Source organism: Apteryx mantelli, chromosome 5 (genome assembly GCF_036417845.1).
Source record: "Apteryx mantelli isolate bAptMan1 chromosome 5, bAptMan1.hap1, whole genome shotgun sequence".
Classification (NCBI taxonomy): domain Eukaryota; kingdom Metazoa; phylum Chordata; class Aves; order Apterygiformes; family Apterygidae; genus Apteryx; species Apteryx mantelli.
Genome location: NC_089982.1, coordinates 35,451,446 through 35,475,385, shown reverse-complemented (window position 1 = coordinate 35,475,385; position 23,940 = coordinate 35,451,446). Strand labels below are relative to the sequence as shown.

The 23,940-nt window shown below is 35.7% G+C and overlaps 1 protein-coding gene across 1 annotated transcript in view; it reads left to right on the top strand.

The window, feature by feature from the left end:
• TTC29 (tetratricopeptide repeat domain 29) overlaps positions 1 to 23,940 on the top strand; it is a 134,020-nt gene that overhangs the window by 20,101 nt on the left and 89,979 nt on the right. Inside the window, exon 4 of the mRNA XM_067297115.1 lies at positions 10,989 to 11,174. Within this exon, the coding sequence (XP_067153216.1) occupies positions 10,989 to 11,174 (186 nt within the window). The remainder of the gene's footprint in view (positions 1 to 10,988; positions 11,175 to 23,940) is intronic.

The window sequence follows — 23,940 nt, the reverse complement described above, 5'->3', positions numbered from 1 at the left end:
TTGTGACTGACTTTAAAAGGATTGTGAACATGTCAAATAAAATGCAGCACACAGATGTAACATGCCACCTGTGAATTACTAGATATTAGTGAAGACAACTCCAAATTACTGTATTTTTTTCTATTGGGTACCCATTACTAAGCTCTCATATTTATCATTTCCTTTTGCTATAAATAGTAACTTAACTTATTCTGTCTTTCTCCTTTGGAATAATTGTAGGAATGGAGGCAGATAAAGCTCTTACTACAATCCTGTTTTGTAGCAGAGCTGATTTCATTATAGGTGTCTTGTTTCATGTTATATTTCAATCATGACAAGGAGGGAAATCTAAAATTAAGCTTGTGAGTTTGGGACCTGAACTTTTTGCCTGAACTTCAGAAACAGAAAACTTAATTTTAACAAAGAACAAAAAACCCTTCACCATTTAAAAATTGCTCATTTTAAATGTTTATTTTATATTCACTATGACAGCCAAAAGGTGTCCGTCTTTAATTCACTGTAATTCTAGACAGAAAGTTTAGCCAGCCCACAATAGGAAAGAATCTTTGGATTTTTCTAGGCTGCAGCTAAAACATGAATAGACACCCCTGTAATTCACAGGAGTACAAGAGAAGTTTTGCCCTTGGACTGCCCTGACATAAGCATATTTGCCAATGCTTTGACATTCCAAAAGTAGTAGATATGGCCTATCTTGATGGGCCTGCTTCCTGCAGCTGTCTGAGGAGGGTCTTTTGCCCTCCTTCCATGCCTTTGGAGAGGCAAGATCTTTTTCAGTGTTATTAACTGATATGTGACAGTAGAGTTAGTGGACATGCTCTCAGAGAGTCAAGGTGGTGCTGACTGTGAAAGGCAGAGGCCCTTGTCTCTCCCTGAGTCCAGCAGTTGTCCTGTGCTGGGCTCCAGGAGCTCTTCCTCTCTCACAGAGACGAGATACCACCAGTCAGCTGACTGATTGTACCTTACCTCTGCGAGAGTGCATCTCCCAACTTTGCCTGTTCAAGTTGGTTAAAACAAAATAAAACAATGAGACTGTGCCAATAGAATTGGCAAGTGTTCAAGCAGTGCATCTTCATTGAATTGCCTGATCGGGGTATAGTTTGAGCTTTGATTTTTTTATTTATTTTTTATTTTTTCACCAGTTTTCATGCTTGAACTACCTGCTATGTGAAGGGGTGAATGCTGCCATGTTGCTGATGTTAGAACTAGTAATGCTGTGAGGATAATGTATGAATTATACAGTTCATTAAATACTATTTCAGTAGTTCTGCTAATCCAGTTACTATCTGATTTTTAATCAAATCGCTTGGGGCTCTGGCTTATGATCTCCTGACAACTTTAGTTGACAACATTTAAGAATTGTTCAGCAGTACGCCTCACCCTTCAGCTGGAACTTCCCACCCTGTAGCAGTCTCAGCAGCAACTGACCTGCATTTGCTCCTTAGCCATCACAATGCAAGTCAAAAGTGGCTTAGAAAGCTAAAAATAATATCTGTGGCTGTGAACTGTCAGAATTTTATGGTATGGTTGGTATTACTAATCAGAAAGAGACTCTAACTGCCTCAGGTATGCTGTTCTGAGGTAATAGTTGTGGTAAAGAGATCTCGAGTATAAAACTATGGGAAAAAAACTTACAATCTGTAAGTTTTTTGACATTTAAACTTCATGAAGGAATGGGTTTTGAGCCTAAAGCGGTAAGTGGACCATCCTGGAACAGGCAAGAGAGATGGTAGAACAAAATGTAAGCATTATATCAGTTAACATATGACTTGCTGTTTAATGACCATAGCAATTCAAAGATAATCTGCAACTGAAATAAGATTTCAAAAAAGAAAAAATTACTTGCGCTAGGTCTAAGTGAAAATATTACATTTTTAAAATATAATTTCAGTACTTAAGCACAGCTGCATTTTTTACATTTTCTTTTAATGAGAGAAATAAATATATTCCATTGTGATGGCTTTTAAGTGATGACTTACCTACGAATGACCACCATTTTGACTTAAACTTTGTTGTCATATGAAGTTTATTTTAACTGGAGAGGTTTCATAAGGAGGTCTTTTCTACTTCAGCGGCTTAATTTACTATACCTTTGAAGATCCATGACCATAACCAAATAAATATCTCTTTGCTAAGCTCTAAGGAGAGAGAAGAAATCTCAGCAAAGAATAAAAAGCTGGTGTGATTAAAGAAAATTTTATTTTGCTAAGTTTTACAAGCCCTCCATTATCTGATAGTCCATATACTTGCTCCAGTATTGAGGAATATAGTATGTGCTGAGACGATGGATACATACTTTTTATCCTCTAAGTCTCGTTTACAGTGAGGGGGTATAAAAGGCTAAAGAATCCTGTCCTTTCCTGTGGCAAAGCTTATGCTTTTTGTTTGTAAATAAGCTGTTAATAATGGTTGCTTGGCATAGATAGCAGTATTTCATTACCATTGTATGATGCTTTAAATTCTTCCATATCTGGAATCTCTGTGTTCTTTTGTTTATATTATTATTCTGCTTCTCGTAAACTTTATCTATGTTTTTTCTGAACTAATATCATGATCCAGATCTCCAATTCGAGCATAAAACATTTATGTGGCTATTATACTGCCATGTCACCCGCCTAGGTTTATCTTGCCTTCGAGAGTATCATATCCTCCCAACCACACTGGTATTTTGGGGTCTTATGCTAACTGGAGCTAGAAACTTGCTTGAGAGCTTTGTTTTTGTTGCAGTCTGTGTGTTCCAATTAAGACTCTTAAATTTTCAGTATTAATACTTGATCTGAGTGTTTTCTTCCGTTACAGACTTGGTTGCAATTGGGAAGGTACAAAAGAATTACAGGCGGTTAAGCAGAGCCACCTCTGACTCAAGTGCTTGGGACATAAATGCACCAGTTGAGGAATATGTTCATAGACTGTTCATCTCACAAAACATCACTTACCATGCCAGTAAATAACTTTACCATTTGTTATTCAATTTTTCACCAGATATTTTTGTATCATAGGATGTTGCTGTCTTATAGGGAATATAACTTAGAACTGCTGCTCCTAAGTGTACAGTTTTATAGTTGTTACCATAGCACATAGAGAAAGCTAGGTATTCATTTGTCCGTTCCATGTTTATTGGTGGAATATGTTAATCTTTTCACTTTTCTGGTAGTTTGTAGTTCTAGGACATTACAATGCTGGACATAAACTGTTTGCCTGGGCAGAAGCAGCATGGTCCACCGTGATGTGGAGACTGATATTAAAGAGCAGGGTTTTTTTGGTTTTTTGTTTTTTTGCTTCTGGGTTTGAAAATCACAGTATTTTGTTTACTAGCTTTACACTGGATAGACCTTTTACCTTTACTTACACCAGCGAGTGTTCTCTCTGTTTTCATGTTTAGTGGAACATGCATTTTGACTGAACTCATACAGGAGTGTTTCTTTAAATCATCTATTACCAGTATTATATTGTGTGCAGAGAAAATCTTATTTGTCTGTCTAACCTAATCTTCTTGACATTGTATTTGAATACCTCCCAAATATTTAAAAACAGAGTTATCATTAATCCTTGCAGCTTCTCAGCAAAATAGCTGATATGCTTATTTTGTCCTAGGTGAAAACCAGCATTATCCTGAAAAAATGGCAGAAATGTTGGCAATACTTGTTGATGGCATTCATCTTTGGTCTTTTTTGATGCAAATAATGTAAATGTTGCTAACTTTAAAAGAGAGTTTTTTTTCTAATTGTTCCTTGATCTTCCTTTAGTTGTGGACTAAGCTAGTTTAGTCTCTGTAGGAGGAAAAAAAAAAAAAAAGGAGAAGAAAAAAAAAGAAGAGGCAACTTTCCTGTTAAAATCTTCACAGTAGTAGGGCTTTTTTAAAGCACAACAGAGGATAAATGCCAAAGCAATGTATGTATATAGCTCAGATTTGATATCTACAGTTATTTCTTGGTAGGTGTATGAAAATACTGTTGTCTTTTACTGAGAGAAAATTGTATCTTGAGGCTGTGGAATGGTGAGGATGAGGAATGGATTGCACTTCCCAGACTATTTTTGCTTAGAGGTATAAATGTCCTTGAAAGGTATAACAGTGCTGATACCTTGTCCTTGCTATCCTTTTGAAGAGCTCCCTAGCCCCTACTCCGGGCTGTTCTGCAGATGAGCAGGAGGGAGTTTGAAACCACAGTCCTGTCCTTCTCTGATGCTGTGGGTTGCTAACTGAGTACCTTTTGGTTGCTGACACCATGTGAACAAATGATGACATAGGTGCACCAGTTGAGTAGAATTCCTCTTGTCCATTTTGTGTGTCTGAGAGAGGCCTAGACAAAGTTTGGCTCAGTATCTGTGTGTGTTTAGGTGGGTCATAGGGAGGAAGCAGAAACAAAGGAAATTCAGCTAAGTCTTTTACTTAGCTTATATTCTGGAATTCTTGAACAGCATCCAGTTTAATGTGTGTGTGGCAGAAGAGTTCATTTTAGTGATAATTTTTTCTATTCCTTGCACAAAAAATATTTAGAAGTGAAATCAAAAACTTTAAGCTGGTATTTGCATAGGGTAAACTATGAATGTGACTCGGTCACACTCAGGCACACAGTCTCTCTTACTATTTAAAAATGTATTGCCGATATACTTGTTGGGTCTGTATGCTCGTTAGGCTAAGGTACTCCTTTGAATCGTCTCCACAAAGTACTGCATAGCTACTTTTAGTTAGTTAGCACTGAACCTACCAGAAGAATGTTTGATAGCATGCAAATTATACTGTGAAGCATCAGTCTTGTATTTTCAACTGAGGTCAGCAGCCTCTCAGTGATCATGTGCCAAATTTTGTGGTTTTCAAAGTAGAGGTCAGCTGTGCCAGTATAATTTCAGAAGGATTTGGAAAGTATTGCTCTTCAGGTTACATCTGAATTACGTATTAAGTATGGGTTTTAACCCTGACTGTGACTGTAGAAGCCTTACCTATGGTGACTCGCACACACCTTGAAGCTGTGAAGGGCTCATATGATCAGTGCTTGCTAGGGTGGGCTGGTTTTACCCCTATTGTACTAGCTGAAGGGGATGCAAGGTAAGTCACAGCTCAAGGGCAGTTAAAGAAAGAGATCTCTCAGCCAGTGGCTCGACTTTGCTAGAGCAGGAGAGCAAAAAGCAGACTGGAAAAATTCACATTTCAGTGGCTGCAATGCGTATCTGGCAGTGGGCGCAACAGTAACAGTCACTGTGTTCACTGTGCCCAAGTCAGTACCTGGACCTAATATTCAGTATGCATGCCTTCAGAGGGGCTTATTAGCTGATCACTAGGGACAGCTGGGGAAGAGTAGGAGTTCAAACCTGGAAGTTGTTGCCTTTCTCAAGTTACATCTGCTCCTAGCTCCTGATCCCATGTCACCTCTGTGGCATGCTAAATCAAAAATCTATCCATGTGCTCCAGGATGCTAACCCTTGTTCTGGAGAATGCCAAGCACAAAGACTTAGAATAAAATGCCAACTTGGCTCTTTTCTAGAGAAAACTTTTGACAATATGAGTTATCTGTTGTTGTTGTTGTAGTAAAAGATGACTTTTCAGAAGATGTATGAAGAAAGCATGAAAATTTGATGTGTTCACACTGGAAAATCTTTCTCTGTCTTTCTACCCGGATCCGAGGCACTTAAGGTTGAAAACTGAGTTTGGCATTTTACAGTAATAAGCTTTTCTGTAAGATTTCAGACTTATGCCTTAAGCTGGGCTAGAAACATTGCAGTAACCTCGTTACCCGTGCTATTTTGGAAAACAAATAAGAAAATGGAAAGAATTTGTGCGTCAAAAAAGAGATAAACATACCAAAACCTATATTAATATTTGCTTGCAGGAAGTGTAGTTTTGTTTGTTTCGGGGGGAATGGGGAAAGGAAGACTTTTATTTTCTAAGCAGGTAAGTCCTCCTCTACTTAATATTGTTTCACAGGAAAAAACAGCAGTCACTAGAGACCAATGGAAGGGTTTGTTATTTTGTAATTAGCTTACAAAAAGTGAAGTGATACTGCACTGGAAAGAAGCCAGGCCTTCTCAAAACATAGCCAATTGTGGAACTACCATTGCCTTCAACAGAAGCAGCACTTCTTAGAAAATTTAAGTAGTATGTTCTTATTCCAACAGCTTGGAGTGCCCCTTTAGTGTCCCAAATTACCATTTGAATTGCCTTATATCATTATCATTAGATATCATTATCCTTGCTCGACAAATTTATCTCATGACCATTTTCTCAGCATTTTTGTATAGATTATACTTACACTGAATATTCCTTGTATGAACCTACCAATATTTGGGGTAGAGTATTTGCGCTCTGTGTTCTTCCCTCCTCCCTCATGACATCTAGGAAACAGGGGCTGTGCCTGCCTTCCAGTCCTCCTTTATTGTTCAGGAAGTGACATGAACTGGGACAATGTCAGCATGCTGTCCTCTAACAACCTTTCTTCATCTGAATTTGTATATGTCAGCTAAGTGAGTTTGGCATTCCAATTCCAAAAACACAATGAAAATAAAGTATTTTGAAAAGTTCAAGTCAAACAAAATGAAAAAAATGCATTTTCTGTATAGAATTACAAAATAAAAAATACTGCAACAAAGTATGATCTTTTAATTTGGTTTCTGTTTGAACAAAAAGTAGTTGAAATGGAAAAAATCTTTGTGAAATGCTTTTGCTTTCAATTTGGTATTTTGAAAAAATGTTCCATTGGGTAGTTGCCTGTGAGGCCTGTTCTCAGCCCTATTTCAGATCTTCAGTTACGTCTGAAGCCAGAAACTGTCAGGCCTCGCCATCTGCTTCAACAAGGTCTATATAGCCGCCATTTTGGGTATCCATCCTCCCATTCATGTTTGCAGTGTGTTCTCTCAGTCTTGTGTCTTTAATATTCTAGAACACCTGAATTAAGTTTCCAGTCTTTTATGAAGCTAATGTAATTTTTGAGAGATTCAGAAATTTTTGAAAGATTTTTGAAGGGCAGCGTTTGAACCTTTAGCCCTGTGCTTTCTTAACTGTTTCTTGTTTAAAAACAGGAAGTTGTCTCACAGGAACTGTTTTGTAATTGCTTGTATGACTCAGACTTCTCTTTCTTCATTCAGGATCACATGCCAATGCTGTCATTCCCTCTCTGATGAGTGGTAGATATAAATGTGGGATTTTTTGTAACAGCTGATGAATAAAAATGCTGTCTGTACATTACATGTATTCTGTATCAGATGCAGAGAATTTACTTCACAAAAATCAGAGAGGTCAAAGCTTTAATGACTGAACTACCTATGGGAGATTTTATAGACAGGAGTATTTACCTGTTCTGATATTTTTCTTCTCCTGGGGAAATAAAAGTTCACTTTGATGAAATCTGATGGTCTGGCTTTACCACTGTCAAAATAATCTCAGTGAGTTTCTAGATTTGTAAATCAGAGAGGCTTTGAATCTAGAAGACAATCTGGCTTTTAAAAGTCTATCTTTTGGGGTTTGTTTTGTTGTGACACCAGCATATCTGGGCAGCCACTGTCCAAGACAATTACGGAGAAAGGGTTGTCTTTGTGCACTTCTCATTGTTATTCACTGGCAGGATAGTCATCGGAGGGTCACATTAAAGTTCATTCAATCAAAGCTGTGGCAGCAACAATAGTCAGCCTCAGGTCAGTTCCATCTCTTGAGATTTGTAGGGCACTACCTGAAGTCATTTGCATAATTTTATGTAATATTAGTGCCTTGATATCTTGTAGCAAAGATTTTCAAAGGCAACAAATCTGTATCTTGTGTTCTTTTCCCAACAGCAATCCAATTCTCTTTCACCTTACTGTCTTATGATAACCATTTGTACGTATCCTCTGGTATCTAAGTTCATTTTCACTTCGATGTAATCAGGATATAATGTGCGTTGTTATCTTACAATATATTAGTAATCACTGTAATTAGTTTTTATATTTCTCTTTGTGTTCATGGGATTATTTGTTTATGTAGTTGGAATTTTCATGGGAACCTCTGCCTTCTGCTTTTGAAATAAGCTTTAGAGCAGTGCTGTCTTGTGGCACAATAGATGTTTAACTTGGGATGAGATAAAACACAGCCAAGGATTATCAGCTTTTTTTCACTGAGTAAAGGGATCCTAGGTAACACAAGTCTATATCTAAGTTAGATTGGATGAGTCTCAACTATATGTCTTATACACACGTAGAGACACACACACACACACACACACACCCCTAACCAGTTCTGTTACTTCCCTTCCAGTATTATCTGCAGAGATTTTCATAAGGGTGTTGTACCAAAATAGTCTTAATTTCTAATGTATAAATAAGTTTTATATGGTACACACTGTTGGATATTCTGAAGAAGAGGTACTTTTTCAGCCTCAAGGGAAGCAAAAGACATGGCATTCATAGCCATGAAGAATGTTATGCTTAAGAATACATGAAGTTTGTATATTGTTAATTATTTCCCTTAAAGCCAGACTTTTTCTAAACTTCAGCTGATGTTTTGGTACTGACATTTCAAACCTTAGATACAAATGATGAGACGATCATATAGAAGTAATTTCTGGGGTATTTCTATTATGGTGATTGTAAAGAGATTGTTAGGCGCTCTCATTTCTTGGAGGGAGTGATACATTATTTAAAATACTAGAAATCTAAGTGTATATAACACAGACTGGTTCCAAATGACAATTTTACATATTTTAATGGAAGTAAATTAAGGAATCATTAAAAGTGTAGAAAAGATGAGGTGCCATTTCATAGGGGAAAAACTGTAGAGAAAGTAAATAGGAAAGCAAAATAGTAAATAAAAAAGCAAAAGTTAGATAACAAAGAAGTACTGTTTAACAAGGAGAGGAATGAGTTTATAAATCAAAAGACAAAAACAGTGAGTGTTCAAGAATGGGAAAAAAGATATTTCAGCTTGGAAAAATCAGATGACCTCGTCCAAAATGGCCAAGATCCGATCAAAACTGAAGGAGAAGTAAGAATGCTAGATAAATGTGTTGAAGACTGCAAAAATGATGAAGAGGTAATGGGATTCTTTCAGAAGTCAGAATAAAGTTCTTACTGTGTTGTGCAGTGTGCTGAAGTGCTTTATCAAGACGTTCGGCAGTTAAAAAAACTTAGTCATGACAACAGACTGCATAAGAAATTTAGATTGCTTCCTATTAGAACATGCCTAATTTTTAATTTTGAGACAAAACATACAAGAAATGAGGTTGAGGAAACACTCTCCGATTTGGTTTAAACTAAAATAGAGAGCTACGAAGAGATGCAAACAAAGTACTGTTTTGAGTAATTAATGCTGTTTTTTCCAAACAACACAGGTGACTCACATAGGAGGTAGAATTTTCAATCAAGAAATTATTTCCGTTTGAAAGTTGGCTTTTCCCCAACAGTTCCTCTGATAAAGAAGCCAAAGGAGTTTAACTCCATCCTTTGATCAAAATGTTTGACATAGCATCATAGTTTCAAAACAGTTAGAAAAGATCTGGACTTTGAATTAAATCTTGCCTGTATTGAAATCAGTTTTTTTTCTATCCCCATTGATTTCTGTGGGGCACTCTACACCCAGGGGTAAGTGTTTTTCTCTTTCTTTTCCCCTTCTTTCTTTGTTGAGCAAAGCTTACAAATTGCAGAACTCCCAAAAGTAAAGCAGGTCTGTTCACACATCTAGCTTAACCAAACATTCTTCTACCTGCTGCAAGATTTGTGGATCTTAACTCCTTTCTTACCAACTACATTAAAATTCTTTTAAGAACATGCTCTTTGGATTACATTAATTTAACAGCCACAAACACAGTAAATGAGCAACCAAAATTACAATGGAATTTAACTAATTGTTCACATTCAAATCGACATAAACAGAGTTTTGGAAAGCAAATTCATTTAGCTTTGCCAGCAGTAAATTCAGCTGTGAATCATATCGATATATGTTATACTTTATTATCTCTTAGATTCTTCACCATCTTGTAGGAAACAGATGCTTCAAATTCCCCTTAGGGAGAAGCAGTTTGATAAAAATTGTCAAGTATCTTTAAGTTTTAGGTCTCTACTCCAGATCAGTACAGCTTTGGAATAATCTCCTGAGATTTCTTTTCTTTTTTTATGTACTCTTCTGAGAAAAGTATCTCTAATTCCATAGAAGCTCTCATTCTGTAATTGTAAATTGTGAATAATGCATTTTGTAGTGCTACTTACTTATATTTGGGACCTGCAGCATTTTTTTTTTAATTTTAGAGATAGTCTGTGAAAATATACTCTGTGGGACTGCTAATTTCTGTGCAAAGTAAATCATGGCTGTTCACTAAGATGGCTAGTAAAATGATAAAAAGTGGGAACTAAATGTGTTCTTCCGATCATAAAGGAGATTTGGGACTTTGAGTCTGCTCTGCTTTCCACATCTGTTCTGAGAGCAGTACCTTGATGGACTCTTTACATCTTCACGATGTAAAATTTCAGTTTGTCCTTAATTTGTAACAGTGATAAGGTAATAAAAATAAAACAGTGCATGAAAACTCCAAGCCTTTCTTATTAGTCTTACTTTAAATGTTTAAAATGGTAGGAAAATAACAGAGTGGGTTTTTTGGTTATCCCCATCATCACAGTTGCTACCATAGACCTGTTCTGAAAGCTGTTCACGCCCTTCAAGGTCTCAGTGGCTCAGGTGCACCCTTCTCCAGTAGTGACTGTATGCTCTTTTTGCTCACACTAGCTTCTCTCTTCTGATAGGTCAGTTTCTTACCCAGGTTTTCCATGTTTTATTGAAATATATTTTTTTTTTATACAGAAATTATAGTAATTTACTTACGTTTTACTAGAGTAAGTTTTCAATTATGCTTTATTTTAGAAGATTATCTTTTCCCCTTATCTTATTTCTTCGACTGAATATTTAGGAGAATTTGGCAGTATTTGACTTGTGCATATATAAATAGCCCTTGATTTTTCATTATATGGTTATTGCTGTATAAAATTTTGAGAGCTGATGATAATCTAATGTTTTGACTATATTTTTTGTTTTAAAGGGCACTATGAAGAAGTGTACAATAACCAGCTTAACTTGGCCTACTGCTTCAATGACTCTGAGGGCAAATGGTTAAGGAATTACTTTTATGAACAATGCTTTAACACTGCTCAACTAATAAAAATTGATGGTGGGAAAAAAGAGGCACAAGCACATGCAAATATGGGCCTCATCAATGAGGAACAAGGTAAGTCACTGAGATCAAAATGCTACATTATATCAGCATTCAGACAGTCATACTTGGTATTTTGTGTTTTATAACAGGGCTCAGTACTTCAATGTAAAATTAATTTACAGCAATATCTTAAAAGAAGTTTTAAAGTTGTCATAATTTTAATTTTTAGAGCAGCAAATAGAGATGAAGACGGAGAAGACTGTAAGTATTCATAGACATTTTTCCCCTGTTGGCATTCCATCCGTAGCTTGAAAGTATTTGGTCACATGGAAACAAAACATAAGTACAAAGGAAGCATTTTTTTTAACACAGAGTTTCTTTGGGTTGGACCTTATTTCCTTTAGCTATTTACTTGTTATTCAACAAGAGACTGCTAATGCTGCCTCAGGCCACAGATGTTTGAATAGGATGACATCCGTAGTTAGACAAACTGGGTTGATTTAAAAGAGGTGTGAACACATAATGCAGTTTATTCCTGCCTCAGCAATAGAAAATTTACACTTGGCTAAAACAGCCTATATTTTTGCATTCTTTTTGAAACCTGCTTTCTATTTCTCTTACCTGAGAAGCACAGCTTGTTTGTTGGTGCGTGAGTGCCATGGTGTTTGCTTCGTACCTTACCTCAAGCTCAATTTCTTCATTCATGTGTCTGTATCCTCAACCTGTGAGCCTATGAAACTGAAAAAAGATATTAATAGAAGCAACTGTTGACCTCGTTTCCGTATTTAAAAATATATGTACCCTACATGGCAGAAGGGTTTGTATGTGTATATCAGGCTGTGTATGAAAAAGATTCTCCTATGTTTGTATAAAATTCTATTGTTTTGTGTGAAGGAAACCAATGAGTGAGCTTCAAGTAACTGGGTAAGACCTATCTCCCTGTTCTGATTCCTACATGTATTGAATTCCTTATCATTTCTTCAAATATTTGTGATTTTTAGGATCTTTTTCTTTTTTTCTTTAAGTTTTGCTTTATGGATTGAAAACATTCCAACTTTGAGCTCAGCTAGTCTACTGTGGTTCATTTCTCAGATAGAATAACTTTTCTTAGAAGAAAGAGGATTCATAGAAATTGAAACATTTTGTGGAAATAGTATAATTCTGATAATTGTTTTGAATTATGAAGTTATCCCTCAACATGCTTTCCTTTCTTTCCAGCTTGTTATCGTTTGAACCCCTAATAAGCAATCTTTCCATTCCTAACAAGCAATCTTTCCATTCCATAATCCAAATCCTTAGTGAAAATACTATATAATATACTGGACCTAGGACAGGCACCTTTGGAACCTCACTAAGTGTGTTTTCTCTTATCTGACAGTGAACTGTTGATAACCAATGTGTATGTAGGACTTCCTGCAGGTGCCAATTTGCGCTCGCCTAACAATAGTTACAGGTGGACTGTGCTTCCCTAATGTTCTACAAGAACGTTTTATGACAATGAGAAAAACTTTACTAACTTTCAGTATGTGCCCTTTCTGTCTCCCTTTTTTTTTGCCAGACCTCTTTCTGTATAATAGATAAATCTAAATAAAAAATAATAGATAATAATAGATAATCTAAATAAAAAATTGACTTGATGAAATTTTCTCTTGACATATTGGTGTTGGTTGTAACATGTTTTCATGTTTCCTCCAGATGCTTAGGAGTAGTCTGTTTGATTATTTATTCCAATATTATTCCAGGAATTGAAGTTAAGCTAAATCCAGTTTCCCAGTAGATGAGATGGTACTTGCTTAAAAATCCTGACCAAGTCATTTTCATTTTTGAGTGAAAATGCTTAATTAGGTTATCTGTGTGATCCTCAATAGAATAAAATGGTTTAAGTTGCTGGGTATTTCAACCTTTTCACCTGGTCCTTCAGATACTAAAAAATAAAGTTGTTACAGGAAGGTGCGTTAAAGTATTTCTATTTATAGCTTCAAAGGCTCGTACTGAGTGTGACTCACTAGTCACTACCTACTGGTAGTGGGTAGTCATCTACCCACTGCCTAAAACCTTTTTAACATTTCCTTCTTTTTATGATGTGTTAAGCAAAAGTTGTTGAATACTTTCATTTTTCTACTATAAAATATTTGAAATTTCCAGAAGAGAAACTTCTTGTTAACATTGGTAAGGAGAAAGAAAACAAGGTGCCTTTTCACTGCGCAGGGTAAAGCTCCATTAAATCTGTAGGGTTTGTCTTTTGCAAATATTTTATTTCCATAGAGAGAGGTGAAAAAACAAAGAAACTGAGAAAGTAAGCCTAAGATTTGCTTTGAGGGACCACTGAGAAAAAGACAGTGGATGTATTCCATTTACTTTTTACTTTCAGAGGGTAAAAAATTAAATCACAAACTGTGATAGCAGAAAAAGAGTAAAAGCAATGAGGTTGAGTTGGGATGGTATAAAATTACGTGTGGATTAATGGTATTATAAGTAAAATTATGAACACGCTTTTTAATGTTAGAAAGAGCAGATAGATATGGCTTGTAAATTCTCACATTTTTTGTTCAATTACTTTATAATGGTGTAATCTGATTGTGAACTTAGTGAGTCAGATGACTGCTTCCATATGCATGATATAGCCATATGTACAGGAATATATATGTAGAGAGAGAAGTGTATGTGTATATGAATATATACAAACATATTTAGGTATGTATATGTCTGCCTATATAAATATATAGGGATGTGTATTTGTGTGTGTACATACATGAATGATGCCTGATATTTACATGATACTTTTATCTGATTTAAATCATCATAGCTATGTTAATTCTGTTGATTAATACTGCAGTCAAAATATTTATTTTAATGGGAGTGAGAAGTAATAGTGAAAGGACCAAGACAAGAATAGATGTTACTCTTACGAAAGTTCACGTGCATCCTTTTGGATGTAAATACATTATACCAGCTCTTTTTATATCTCTCACTCAACAGTTTGGGTTTTTTATTACTTTTTAATGGAAGCTGACTATATATGCTTAGGAGTGATTGCTTAGGAGTGTAAAGTTAAACACATATTTGTTGTAAAGATTGTTATTTGCCTTAGAAGCAAATTGATAATTTGCTGGGTAATTTTTGTGTAATCAAATTTAAAGTTCTTTGACTTTCAGCCTGGTCCCTGTCCTAGGGGCTGGAAATAGATCTAATGTTTATTAATTTTTAAAGCTAAATATTTGAAGTATTGACAGTGTAGACTTCAGTCATGGTATTTGGATGCAGATGATTAGTGGCTGTCAGTACATAATGGCTGTCAGTACATAAGGGAAAGTAAACAATAATAATAGGGTAGCCTACTACAGACACAAGTGGAACATTGTGCTTGTAGCAAACATGATTTCAGTGGCAGTTTTTTGCAGAATGAGATTTTTACCTCTTCTTTAAGAAACTCTGTTTATAAAATAAAATCTCTGCTTATGAGTTACCCAGATGAGATGATTACGTAAATGAGAATGAGGATTACAGCAGAGTGTTAGATTATGACACTAGTCAGTGAGCTGTACTCACTGCATCGTTTGACTTCCCTCAGGGAGCTGATCTGGAATGGTTTTATTCATTTGGTAACTAGTTATTTCCTTATGTAACTATTAAACATGATGTCACTTTATTGTCACATTGAAAAAGCAATGTCATATTTTTCTGCCTTTTCTCACATTAAGTCCAGTATTATTTATCATCCAAGTAAGCACAGGCTTTGTGGCAGAATCTCAGTTAAGGCAAATTCTTTTCACACAGTGTTTTTATTCCTGTGCTTTGGATGGGTTTTTAGAAGTAATAAAATGATAATCAGAATCATTATTGTAAATGCATATATTTTTCTGTATATCAGAGAGTAAGAAGATTTTTTAATGGTCTGAGGACCAACTGTGATAGTTCTACTATATTAGTGTAAATTCTGCTGAAGTTAATTAGGAACTTCAGATTTACACCATTTTATCTTACAGAAGAAACAGCTTAAGTGCATTTATAAATGTGATGGCTAGTGCTAGTTTATATAGGTTCTTATACTGCCAGTGCTCCTCATTATAGTATTTGAGTGCTTTCTGTTGTGTATTAAATGGTTAACATCTACTATGCATGAAATGATGTAGATCTTAAACATATGCATCCCAAAGTTTCAGATAATTTACATGAGTAACAAAAGCAGCCCAGGGGAAATGAGGAATTTGTACTTGTAATAGGTATTTCCTTCCAGTAGGTTATAATAAAATCAGATAGAATATAGGTCTATATTATTCAAAAACATAAAGAATAAAAATAGACATCTGAAAGTGTACTTATTCTAAAAGCAGCCATCAAGGCCACTGCAAGTAATAAGGGGCAGAGTAGGTGATATGTGCACACACGCGCACACACACACACACACACACACGTACACACTTGTACACCCCTATATATGTATGTGCATGGCAGCAGTTCCAAAACCAAAAAGAATCACAGAAACCAGTATTTCAAATGCCAGAATTTCAATCTTAATGTCAAACAACTCTGCCTTTATGAGAAGCTTCAAGGTAGCCAGTTAACTTATGCGTTGTTATTTTTTTACTACAGATGCATGACTTCCTTTAAGGCACACCCTTGCAAAAAGATAGCTTAGTGGTACATGGTCTGTGGGACAGTGGAGCAGGAAGAGTGACATCCAGAACTCTGGAGGAAGCCATGAAAGGCCTCATCACTACCTTCTTATGTAAATATCCACGCTCTCCCCCAAATGATGCAAGGATCTCCGCACTTACTTTGCAGAGGTTAGCAGCAAAGATGAGCATTCCCTTTCCTGTGTTAGTAAATTAAACACTGCCTGGAGATGTCTGTGGGCACTGGAGCACAGATCAGTGCCCCAGGGGTGTTAAAATAGTCCCTTACATGCTTTTAGCTCATGCCGGTTTATATTTTCCTCCCCTCCCCTGCAGTTGTTTGTGGCACAGTTTAGCGGTTAGCGTGTTGCAGGGACTATTCCTAATAGGCAGTTTGCATGCAGCCACACTGTTTTGAAGGATAAGAGCGTTTACTAGGTAGATACACCTTCCATACCAGTTGGTTGCAGTGCTTGGAAACATTTCTGGATGCATTTAAATAACTAGTTCAGAGGAAGCATGGATAACAGTGCAGTCCAATGAATAAAACCTCCCCAACATATGCCAAATGTAAATCAGTACTGTACCAGAAATTGCATATCCCCTGATAGGAGAGCTCTGAGATGTGTGAAAATTATGCCATTAATCTCAGTGTGATGGTGACTTGGAATAAGTCTTTAGATTTATATTCTGCTAGCACATAAAGATCAACAAAAGTAGAGGCAATACTTTTTCTGAAATGCTTACAGACTAAAAAGACTAAAGGCAGAAAGAACTAGAAAGAGAAGAAGGCAGCATGCCATGCAAATAACAATGTTAGATATCTCAGTGTTGATTACTATAATATCCAGCAAATCCATAAATTTGTCTTTCCTTATCTGTTTTTAGATTGCAAAGCTTAAAGAATTCCTGATCAAGGTCTCCTTAATCACTTCTAAAGTTAGTTTAGCTATTTCAAAAAATCTGCCATATTCTGTAAATTAATTGAGAAGTTTTTTAGGTGTTCAGTTTTGATCCAATTCTGCTTTCATTATAAGGAATTTTAAACACTGGTTGTTTTTCAGTAGGAGCAATGTAATGCCAGAGCTGAATGTTTCTGAACTTCCTCTGTACTCCCTCCCACCCCCAAAGAAAAACTAATAAATTGGACTTAATTTATGAGAAAGATATGGTTGTTTTATCTGTCATCATGAATAAAATATGGTTCATTTTATATATTAGAAGTTGATGTAGACTCTTTTGGTTGGAAGAGCTACTGAACACAGGAGCTTCTAAGTTAAATTAATTTATTGTGAAAAAAAATCACATGGTCCAGATAGACTTTGGCAATCCAGATTAAGACCAAGGAGCAGGAGTTCTATGTATCATTTTACCCTCCTGTTCAAATTAATTTAAAGGTTTTAATCAAAGCTTTATAGAAGTGATGGGAAGATTCCTATTGACTTTAGTGGGCATTCAATTCAAGCTCTTGAAGTTCAAGTGTTAATTACTTTTGATCTATTTGAGAAGCCAACAACTTAAAGCCTGTTCCTAGCATAATCTTTTTGCTTTGGAACATAAAAATCTAAACTGATTGTTTTCTTGTTCCTAGTGGGTCCCATTTAATCCATTGCTAAGAAATCATTGTTTTTATATTTTGAATTGTTTATGGCTAGCATTTTTCAACTAAAAATTCTAATCATATTTATGTTGTATAAATAATTGACAGAAACTCAGCATACGTTCGTGAGTATCTATGCAGAGGAAATATGCACATGTTTAAACAGGATTTCCCCAATTGGTTTGCCTTCAGGTAGAAATAATTGATATTCAGATCTTAAAAATTATAAAAAGCATGTTAATATCACAAAGTGAAGTACTAAAAAGGTTTAAAATTGCTAGGAGATTCCTAAGTATATCCAGAATAAAATTCACTCATAGGATGGATGGCCCACATGAAGCTTCTACAGTTACAAAGCTTTATCTTGTTATCTGTGTTGCAAGTCTGCCAAGCCTACTTAAACAGCAAATCCTCATTGTGTTGTACAACGTAGAAATAAAAAGTGTTGCTTTACAATCTGATTGCAAAATTAGAAACAGCTGGTAAATACAATAAACCAGTGGGACAACACTTGTGAGCAGTGATGAATTTCTTCCTTACTACATCTGGAATACAGAACTGGTATTGATAACAATATTGTTGTATTTTATAAACCATCCAACCTGCATATTTAATGTTGTTCTATTTCCACCATAAGGTGCATAGCAAGTATCTAGAGGTCTCCATACTGTTGTATTCGCTAGTGCAGGTTTGACAGTGGGGAAAGAAATGTAAAATGTATCTCCTTCCTCAGAACTCTATTTTTAGAAACAGAATCCAAAACAGCAACTCAGATAACAACGTGACAGCTATCAAGGCCTTTTTGGTTTCATCTGCCCTTGCTTCTGTGTTAGAGCTTCTTTTTGTAAACAACTTCTTTTGTTTCAGAATAATATCCAGATAAGTTTGTGACTGGTGAAAAAAATTAATCTCGTACTTTCCTTTTTCATGCTTTCTTCATTTTTATAATGGGAATTTTCATACTGTGGAGTTCTTATGACTTGCTCAAGTTTGATTGAAATTCGCTCCAAATCTAGTTGGGGACAGACTTGTTTCCTTTGGAGACTAACCTAAAAATGTCTTTTATAGTGCTCATTAGTTGGAGAAAACATGTAGTACGTTTCATCTGAGTCTTTTATTTTTCTCTGTAATATAGCCAGGATCCAGTAGTAACAGAATACCATTGTTTTAGCATGAAATTCCCCTCTACCCTTCCCAGGTTGCATATCCCAGATTACTAATTTTTAAGGTTTATTCCTGGTTGTGATTATTTATTCCAAACTATTCTTACACTTTTTCAGAAAAAAGTGTAAGAGTAGTTCAAACCTCAAAGCTAATCCATGGGTCTCCAGATACTAAAGCTTTGGCTACATAGCCCTATTACTGAATTGTATCTTTAAGTACATGTAGAGAGGCATGTGCTTAGAAAGTCTCCACACCAGTGAACTTTAGAGACAGAAAGAAGCCTTTCCTTAATGGGAAATGGAGTATTGTATATCTGGTTTGACCATTTAAAACACTTCCAGTCATTGATTTTCATTGTATAGACTGAAGCTAGCTCTTTTTTGTTATTCTGCATTTGCAGTATTTCGTAAAGCAGTTGTACTGTTTTTCTAGTTGCTTAAGAATTGAATACATGCACTAGCTAGAAAAAGCTTGATTGGAGAGCACAATTTAAAAGGTTTAAAAAGCAGTTTTATAGGAGATAAGTCTTCAGGTGTGATGCTTTTCTCTGTCAATCAGTGGCTAGACAGAAACAACCATAAATCCAGATAGATAGATTCTTGGGGAGGACAGATTTAAAAGTTTTATTAAATAATTGAGCTCATCCACATGCAGAATATCATTCACAGATAAATGACATCTCATTATTGCAGTGGTGTTACTGGTATTGAACTGGCAGTTACTGTGTTGAACTGATATTAGAGAAATTAGGTGTGTTTTCAGTTCAAATTAATATACTCTTAACAAAGTCTGAAAGAAGCTTCTGAATATGCACCAGGAAGGCAAAAAGAGCCTGTTGAATTTATCAAAAAGTTCATATAATTCTTTTTTGTTCTTGTTTTTTTTTTTTTTAAAAAAAGTGCTGGTAGACACTGTAGATGTTTTGAACAAGAAAACTCAGTGAGAATTCTGCAGAGTTTTAGCTCTCACTTCGGAAAATAAGTACTGTGAGGATGGAAAACTTCTTTCATGCTTCTCTTTCAGTTGCTTTAAATCATGTTTTATTATTAAACACAAGAAAGTAATAATATCCTTTACACTAGGAAAAAGTAAGCAGGTTTGCCAAAAGCCTCCTTAATCCTTCCACCATTACTACTGCTTCCTTAACCTGAGGAAGATTCAAATGGAGAATCTCTCAGTTTTAATATAACATCTAGGGACAAGTCTGTATCCTTGCTTTGTAATGAAAAGCTCTTCAAAATATTCACAGCAGTACAATAGTATTAATTCTAGTCTTTGTAATTTACATTTTCCATGAAAGTTTTATGACCTATACAGAAGACATCTTTATTTAGTTTCTGTTCTTATGTCTTTGGTGATTGTAAAGTTCGTTTTCAAATAGTTCCTAAAATGACTGAAAGGTATTGCTGTTGTTTACATTGAACTCTGAAAGGCAATACATCAGAAATATTTTAGAAAAACTTTTTTTTTTAGCATTCAAGTGATTTGTTTATATATAAACTTCTATAAGAATTATATTTTGACAATTTTTTTATATCAAATATTGCTGTTTGCTTTATATGCATGTTCTTAAGACTATAGTATTTAATGAAGAGATCTTTTTAAAGTATTGATAGCTATGAGTAAATTATACCATGTTTGATCTGTGTTAAAGATTCAAAGTCCAAGGTCTTTGAATAGAACTTAGAATAAAAATGTAATTAGGTTACATCCCTGAAGTCTGATATATCTTTAAACAAGACTGCAAATGAAACTTTATTAAAACTTCAAATGAATTATTTCTTTGCTTTTTTAAATTCTTTTTCCCTCTCTTCTCTTTCATGTCTATTACTGACATTGCTGCTTGTATTTTACCTGTCTTTTTCAGGGTATTTTAATTATTTACTGCTTAATGAGTAGGACTGAGATGAAGCTTCATTCAAAGCTGCCCACTCACTAACAGATTTTTTTGCTTCAAAGCTTCACGAGGTCTTGGACTACTGCAGCTGAACTTGCAGTTGTCATCATATTAGCTAAACTTTCCTGGAGGTGGTGTTTTTCCTCTTAGTGTTTGACAGAGGAGGCACTGCTTCGAGAGGTGCCTTCTCAGTGGGTCTGAGGGTTGATGAGAGTAAAGCTATTGTCGGTGGGATTATATTTATCTGAGCCATTATCAGCAGTGTTTAGAAGTCGTATGTAAAGCAAACACCATGAAATGAAACTATTAATAAAAATGTATCTTACTTTTCTGAGAATCATAGGATAATTCGGGTTAGAAGGGACCTCAGGAGGTCATTAGTCCAATCTCCTGCTCAAAGCATCCTTTTGAAGTAGGTTATCTGCACAACAGAACAGTCCCAGTGCTGGGGCATTGCATCGGATACTAAGTTTATTCTTGAAAGCTGTGGAAAGTAAGGGACTGGGAGTGGAGGTAGAATCTGAATAAAATGTAATCACCACAAAAAAATGTATGTAACGTGAGACAAGAATTTGATATGAATTAGCAAAAAATGAAATTTACAGTGAAACTAATCTGCTTCAGTGACACTTTCCTTATTTGAAAGATAATGATCATATATTCTTTGAAATTAAATAATAATGTAACTTGTTTTCATGTAGTTATATCAAGCTAAAAAAACCCCTTAAAAATAGAACTGCAAAGCATGTGCCATACTTCATTGTTCATCACTTCATTTTCACCTCCTTCCCTTCTCTGCATTTGTAGATCTGCCTATAAACGCTGAAAAATTGTAAAATCTTAAGAGTGAGCATCCCACTGAGTGCAGACCTGTTCTTATTCAGAGGCTGGAGCCTTAGATTGTAAGCTTACTGAATATATTTAGCATTTTAGCTAGCCTCTGTTCATAGGGAACACCTTGTTGATGCTTTACAAATATGAAAGAAGAAGGCTTAAATGTTATTAGAAAGCAAGAATTCTGTTCTCTTTAAAATGAGTATGTTATCATTCAGCTGGTGTTCAATGCTGCATTTGTAATGGTCTCCTCTGGATTGAATTTAATGTTTATCAAATAGTGTTTGTTTATATATAATCAAACAAGTCAGATATAAGGCATCTGACAAATGTTACTTTCATAAAATATGTTAACTTCCAAGAGATAAAGGAATTCTAATTGTAAACCAAAATTTTCCATCTGAATTCCTTTCAGTATGGATGTGGAACAGGAGAGTTAGTGGAATTTCCATATGTGACCTATTCAGTTTTGTTTTTTTTTTCCTGGAGTTGGCTGCAGATCTTAAAAGGATACATTTTTTTATTCCAGTTTGCACATAGGTGAAATGTTGCTAAACTAGTTTGTGCAATTTTCATGTGTTAAAATTTTCAAAGATTCTAGATTGCACCTAACCTTTTACAAAAATGCCTGAAATATGAACATTATTTCCACAATTAAGTCTAATGCAAAAGGGAAAAATCAGTGATATACTGTAGTTTCATTGGCCATTATATATGTGACTGTAGTACACATAAGTGGAAACATATTTTATATGGAGGGCTAAAGCAATTCCTTAAAGATAGTAATTACTATCTAACTTTACTAACTTTAGTCATATTTCTAACTTTAAGAATTGTTCAAGGGTCACATTCGGTATGAAATCACTCTTTGATATATTATTGTCTTTCAGGTATTTCAGGCTGTCAGTCTTGTCCCCCTCTGTGTCAAGTATATGCAGGCTCTGTGTGGATATAGTATTGAGGGAATCATGTCGTTGACACCAGTTTTTCATTGCAGAGTTTCTTTGAGTAGTGGCAATAGGTCTAGGCAGTAGCTGTTTGTCTCAAAGAAAATCTGGTAAGGGTTTCCTGGAGAGCCAGAAGCAACTTGAAAAGGCCCGGAACTAACCCAGATTTTTGATGGCTCAGTGGCTGGTGTATTAACTGCAAAGAAAGTAAGAAGAGGGTATTTGTTCCTGCCTCCCCCACAACAGTGCCTGTTCTTCCTGTGCTCCTTGTTCTTTACTCTTTCTTGTGAGAACAATAATTTTTTCATAGCAGTTCCTCTTCTGGTAATGTGCCCTTCAGTTAATTATTGCTGGTCCACAGTAAATTATCCCCAAAGCAGTTGTCATCTCAGCTGCTTATGAGAGACCCTTTTTTCTTTGCAATTCTATAGTACTGGTAGCAGTGGGGAAAGAAATTATAGAGCAGACAGGGAACCAGAGAAATTAGTAAGTGTTACTATAGCTCCAGGTTGCTGTAGTTCTTACTACCTGCCTCTGAAGCTTGGTGTGTAATCAGAGCCCAACTGAGTGGCTTTACTTATGACTCAGGAATACACAAAGGCCTTCCTGGGTGAGGTGGTAGCATGTGAAATATGCAACGTTTAACAGGTTCTCCTTCCTGTTCAGCTGTCGTCTTTTAAGCGACCCCTGATCATTCGAAAAAGCTGTTCAGCTGGCCAGAAAGGGGAAAGTGCAGTAACTCCTTAGGGTGACATTAAGAGACAAGCAGTTGCCCATGTGGCTGTCACGCTGAAGCAAGAGATTATCTCTTGATCATGCATGTAGTAGGGGAGATGGCTCAGGGCAAATAATCATGTATTTCTCTCAGAACATGTAGTAGCATTTCTAGTTCCCGAGATACATTATTGTTTTGTTTGCCACTAGGTTTCTTTCGTAACTGGATTCCAGTTTATCTGTATTCCTGTATGTAAAGATGCAACTTTAGGGCATATGTGTAATCTGTTCAAAACGGAATAGTATTTGTGTGCTCGGATTCAGACAGTAGAGAAAGGTAAGTCTTCCCAGAATCCTGGAAGTCACAGTGTCGCTATGGCTCATCAGACACCTTTTATTTTAGCTGTGATACTCTTTATGGGAATGCAGTTTGTCCTTTCTGGTCCAGGCTGTGTGCCCATATTCACATTGGCCATGTATTAGCCATTCTGGCCCATTTTGCCTTTTAGAACAATATAGACCTGTGGTCAACCCAAGAAGTTCAGAGTCACCCACCTTTCCATCAAAGATTGTGTGCAACCTCCTTTATTTATTTATGGTACAGTTACTTACTTGCAAAATAAAATTGCAGCCTTATTTCCACAAATTATCCCTGCTTGTGAGGTGTCTCTTAAAGAACCCTCTAAGCAACATCTTTTAGAGCATTTTTTATAACATAATATGTTGATGTGATATATCATAATGTATTGTGACCAATCCTACTATGAATCCTGTAATATGCACTGCCCTCTAGGTGAGTATTTTGAGTATGTGAGCTTTGAGGCAAGTAATTTAGGTCCTCAGAGAATTAGATTATATATGATGATAGTTCTCATTGGACTCCTATATATATATATTTTTTTTTGGACAACAGACGCTTGCTTAACTAATATAGGCAGAAATTAAATATCATTTTTTAGACTGCAAAACCAAAGATTAGCCCAGTAGTTCCTGAACCAGCCATGAAAGCATAAAATATCATCATCCTTGCAAGCCAGTGATCTGCTTCCTGCTACTACACCTACTT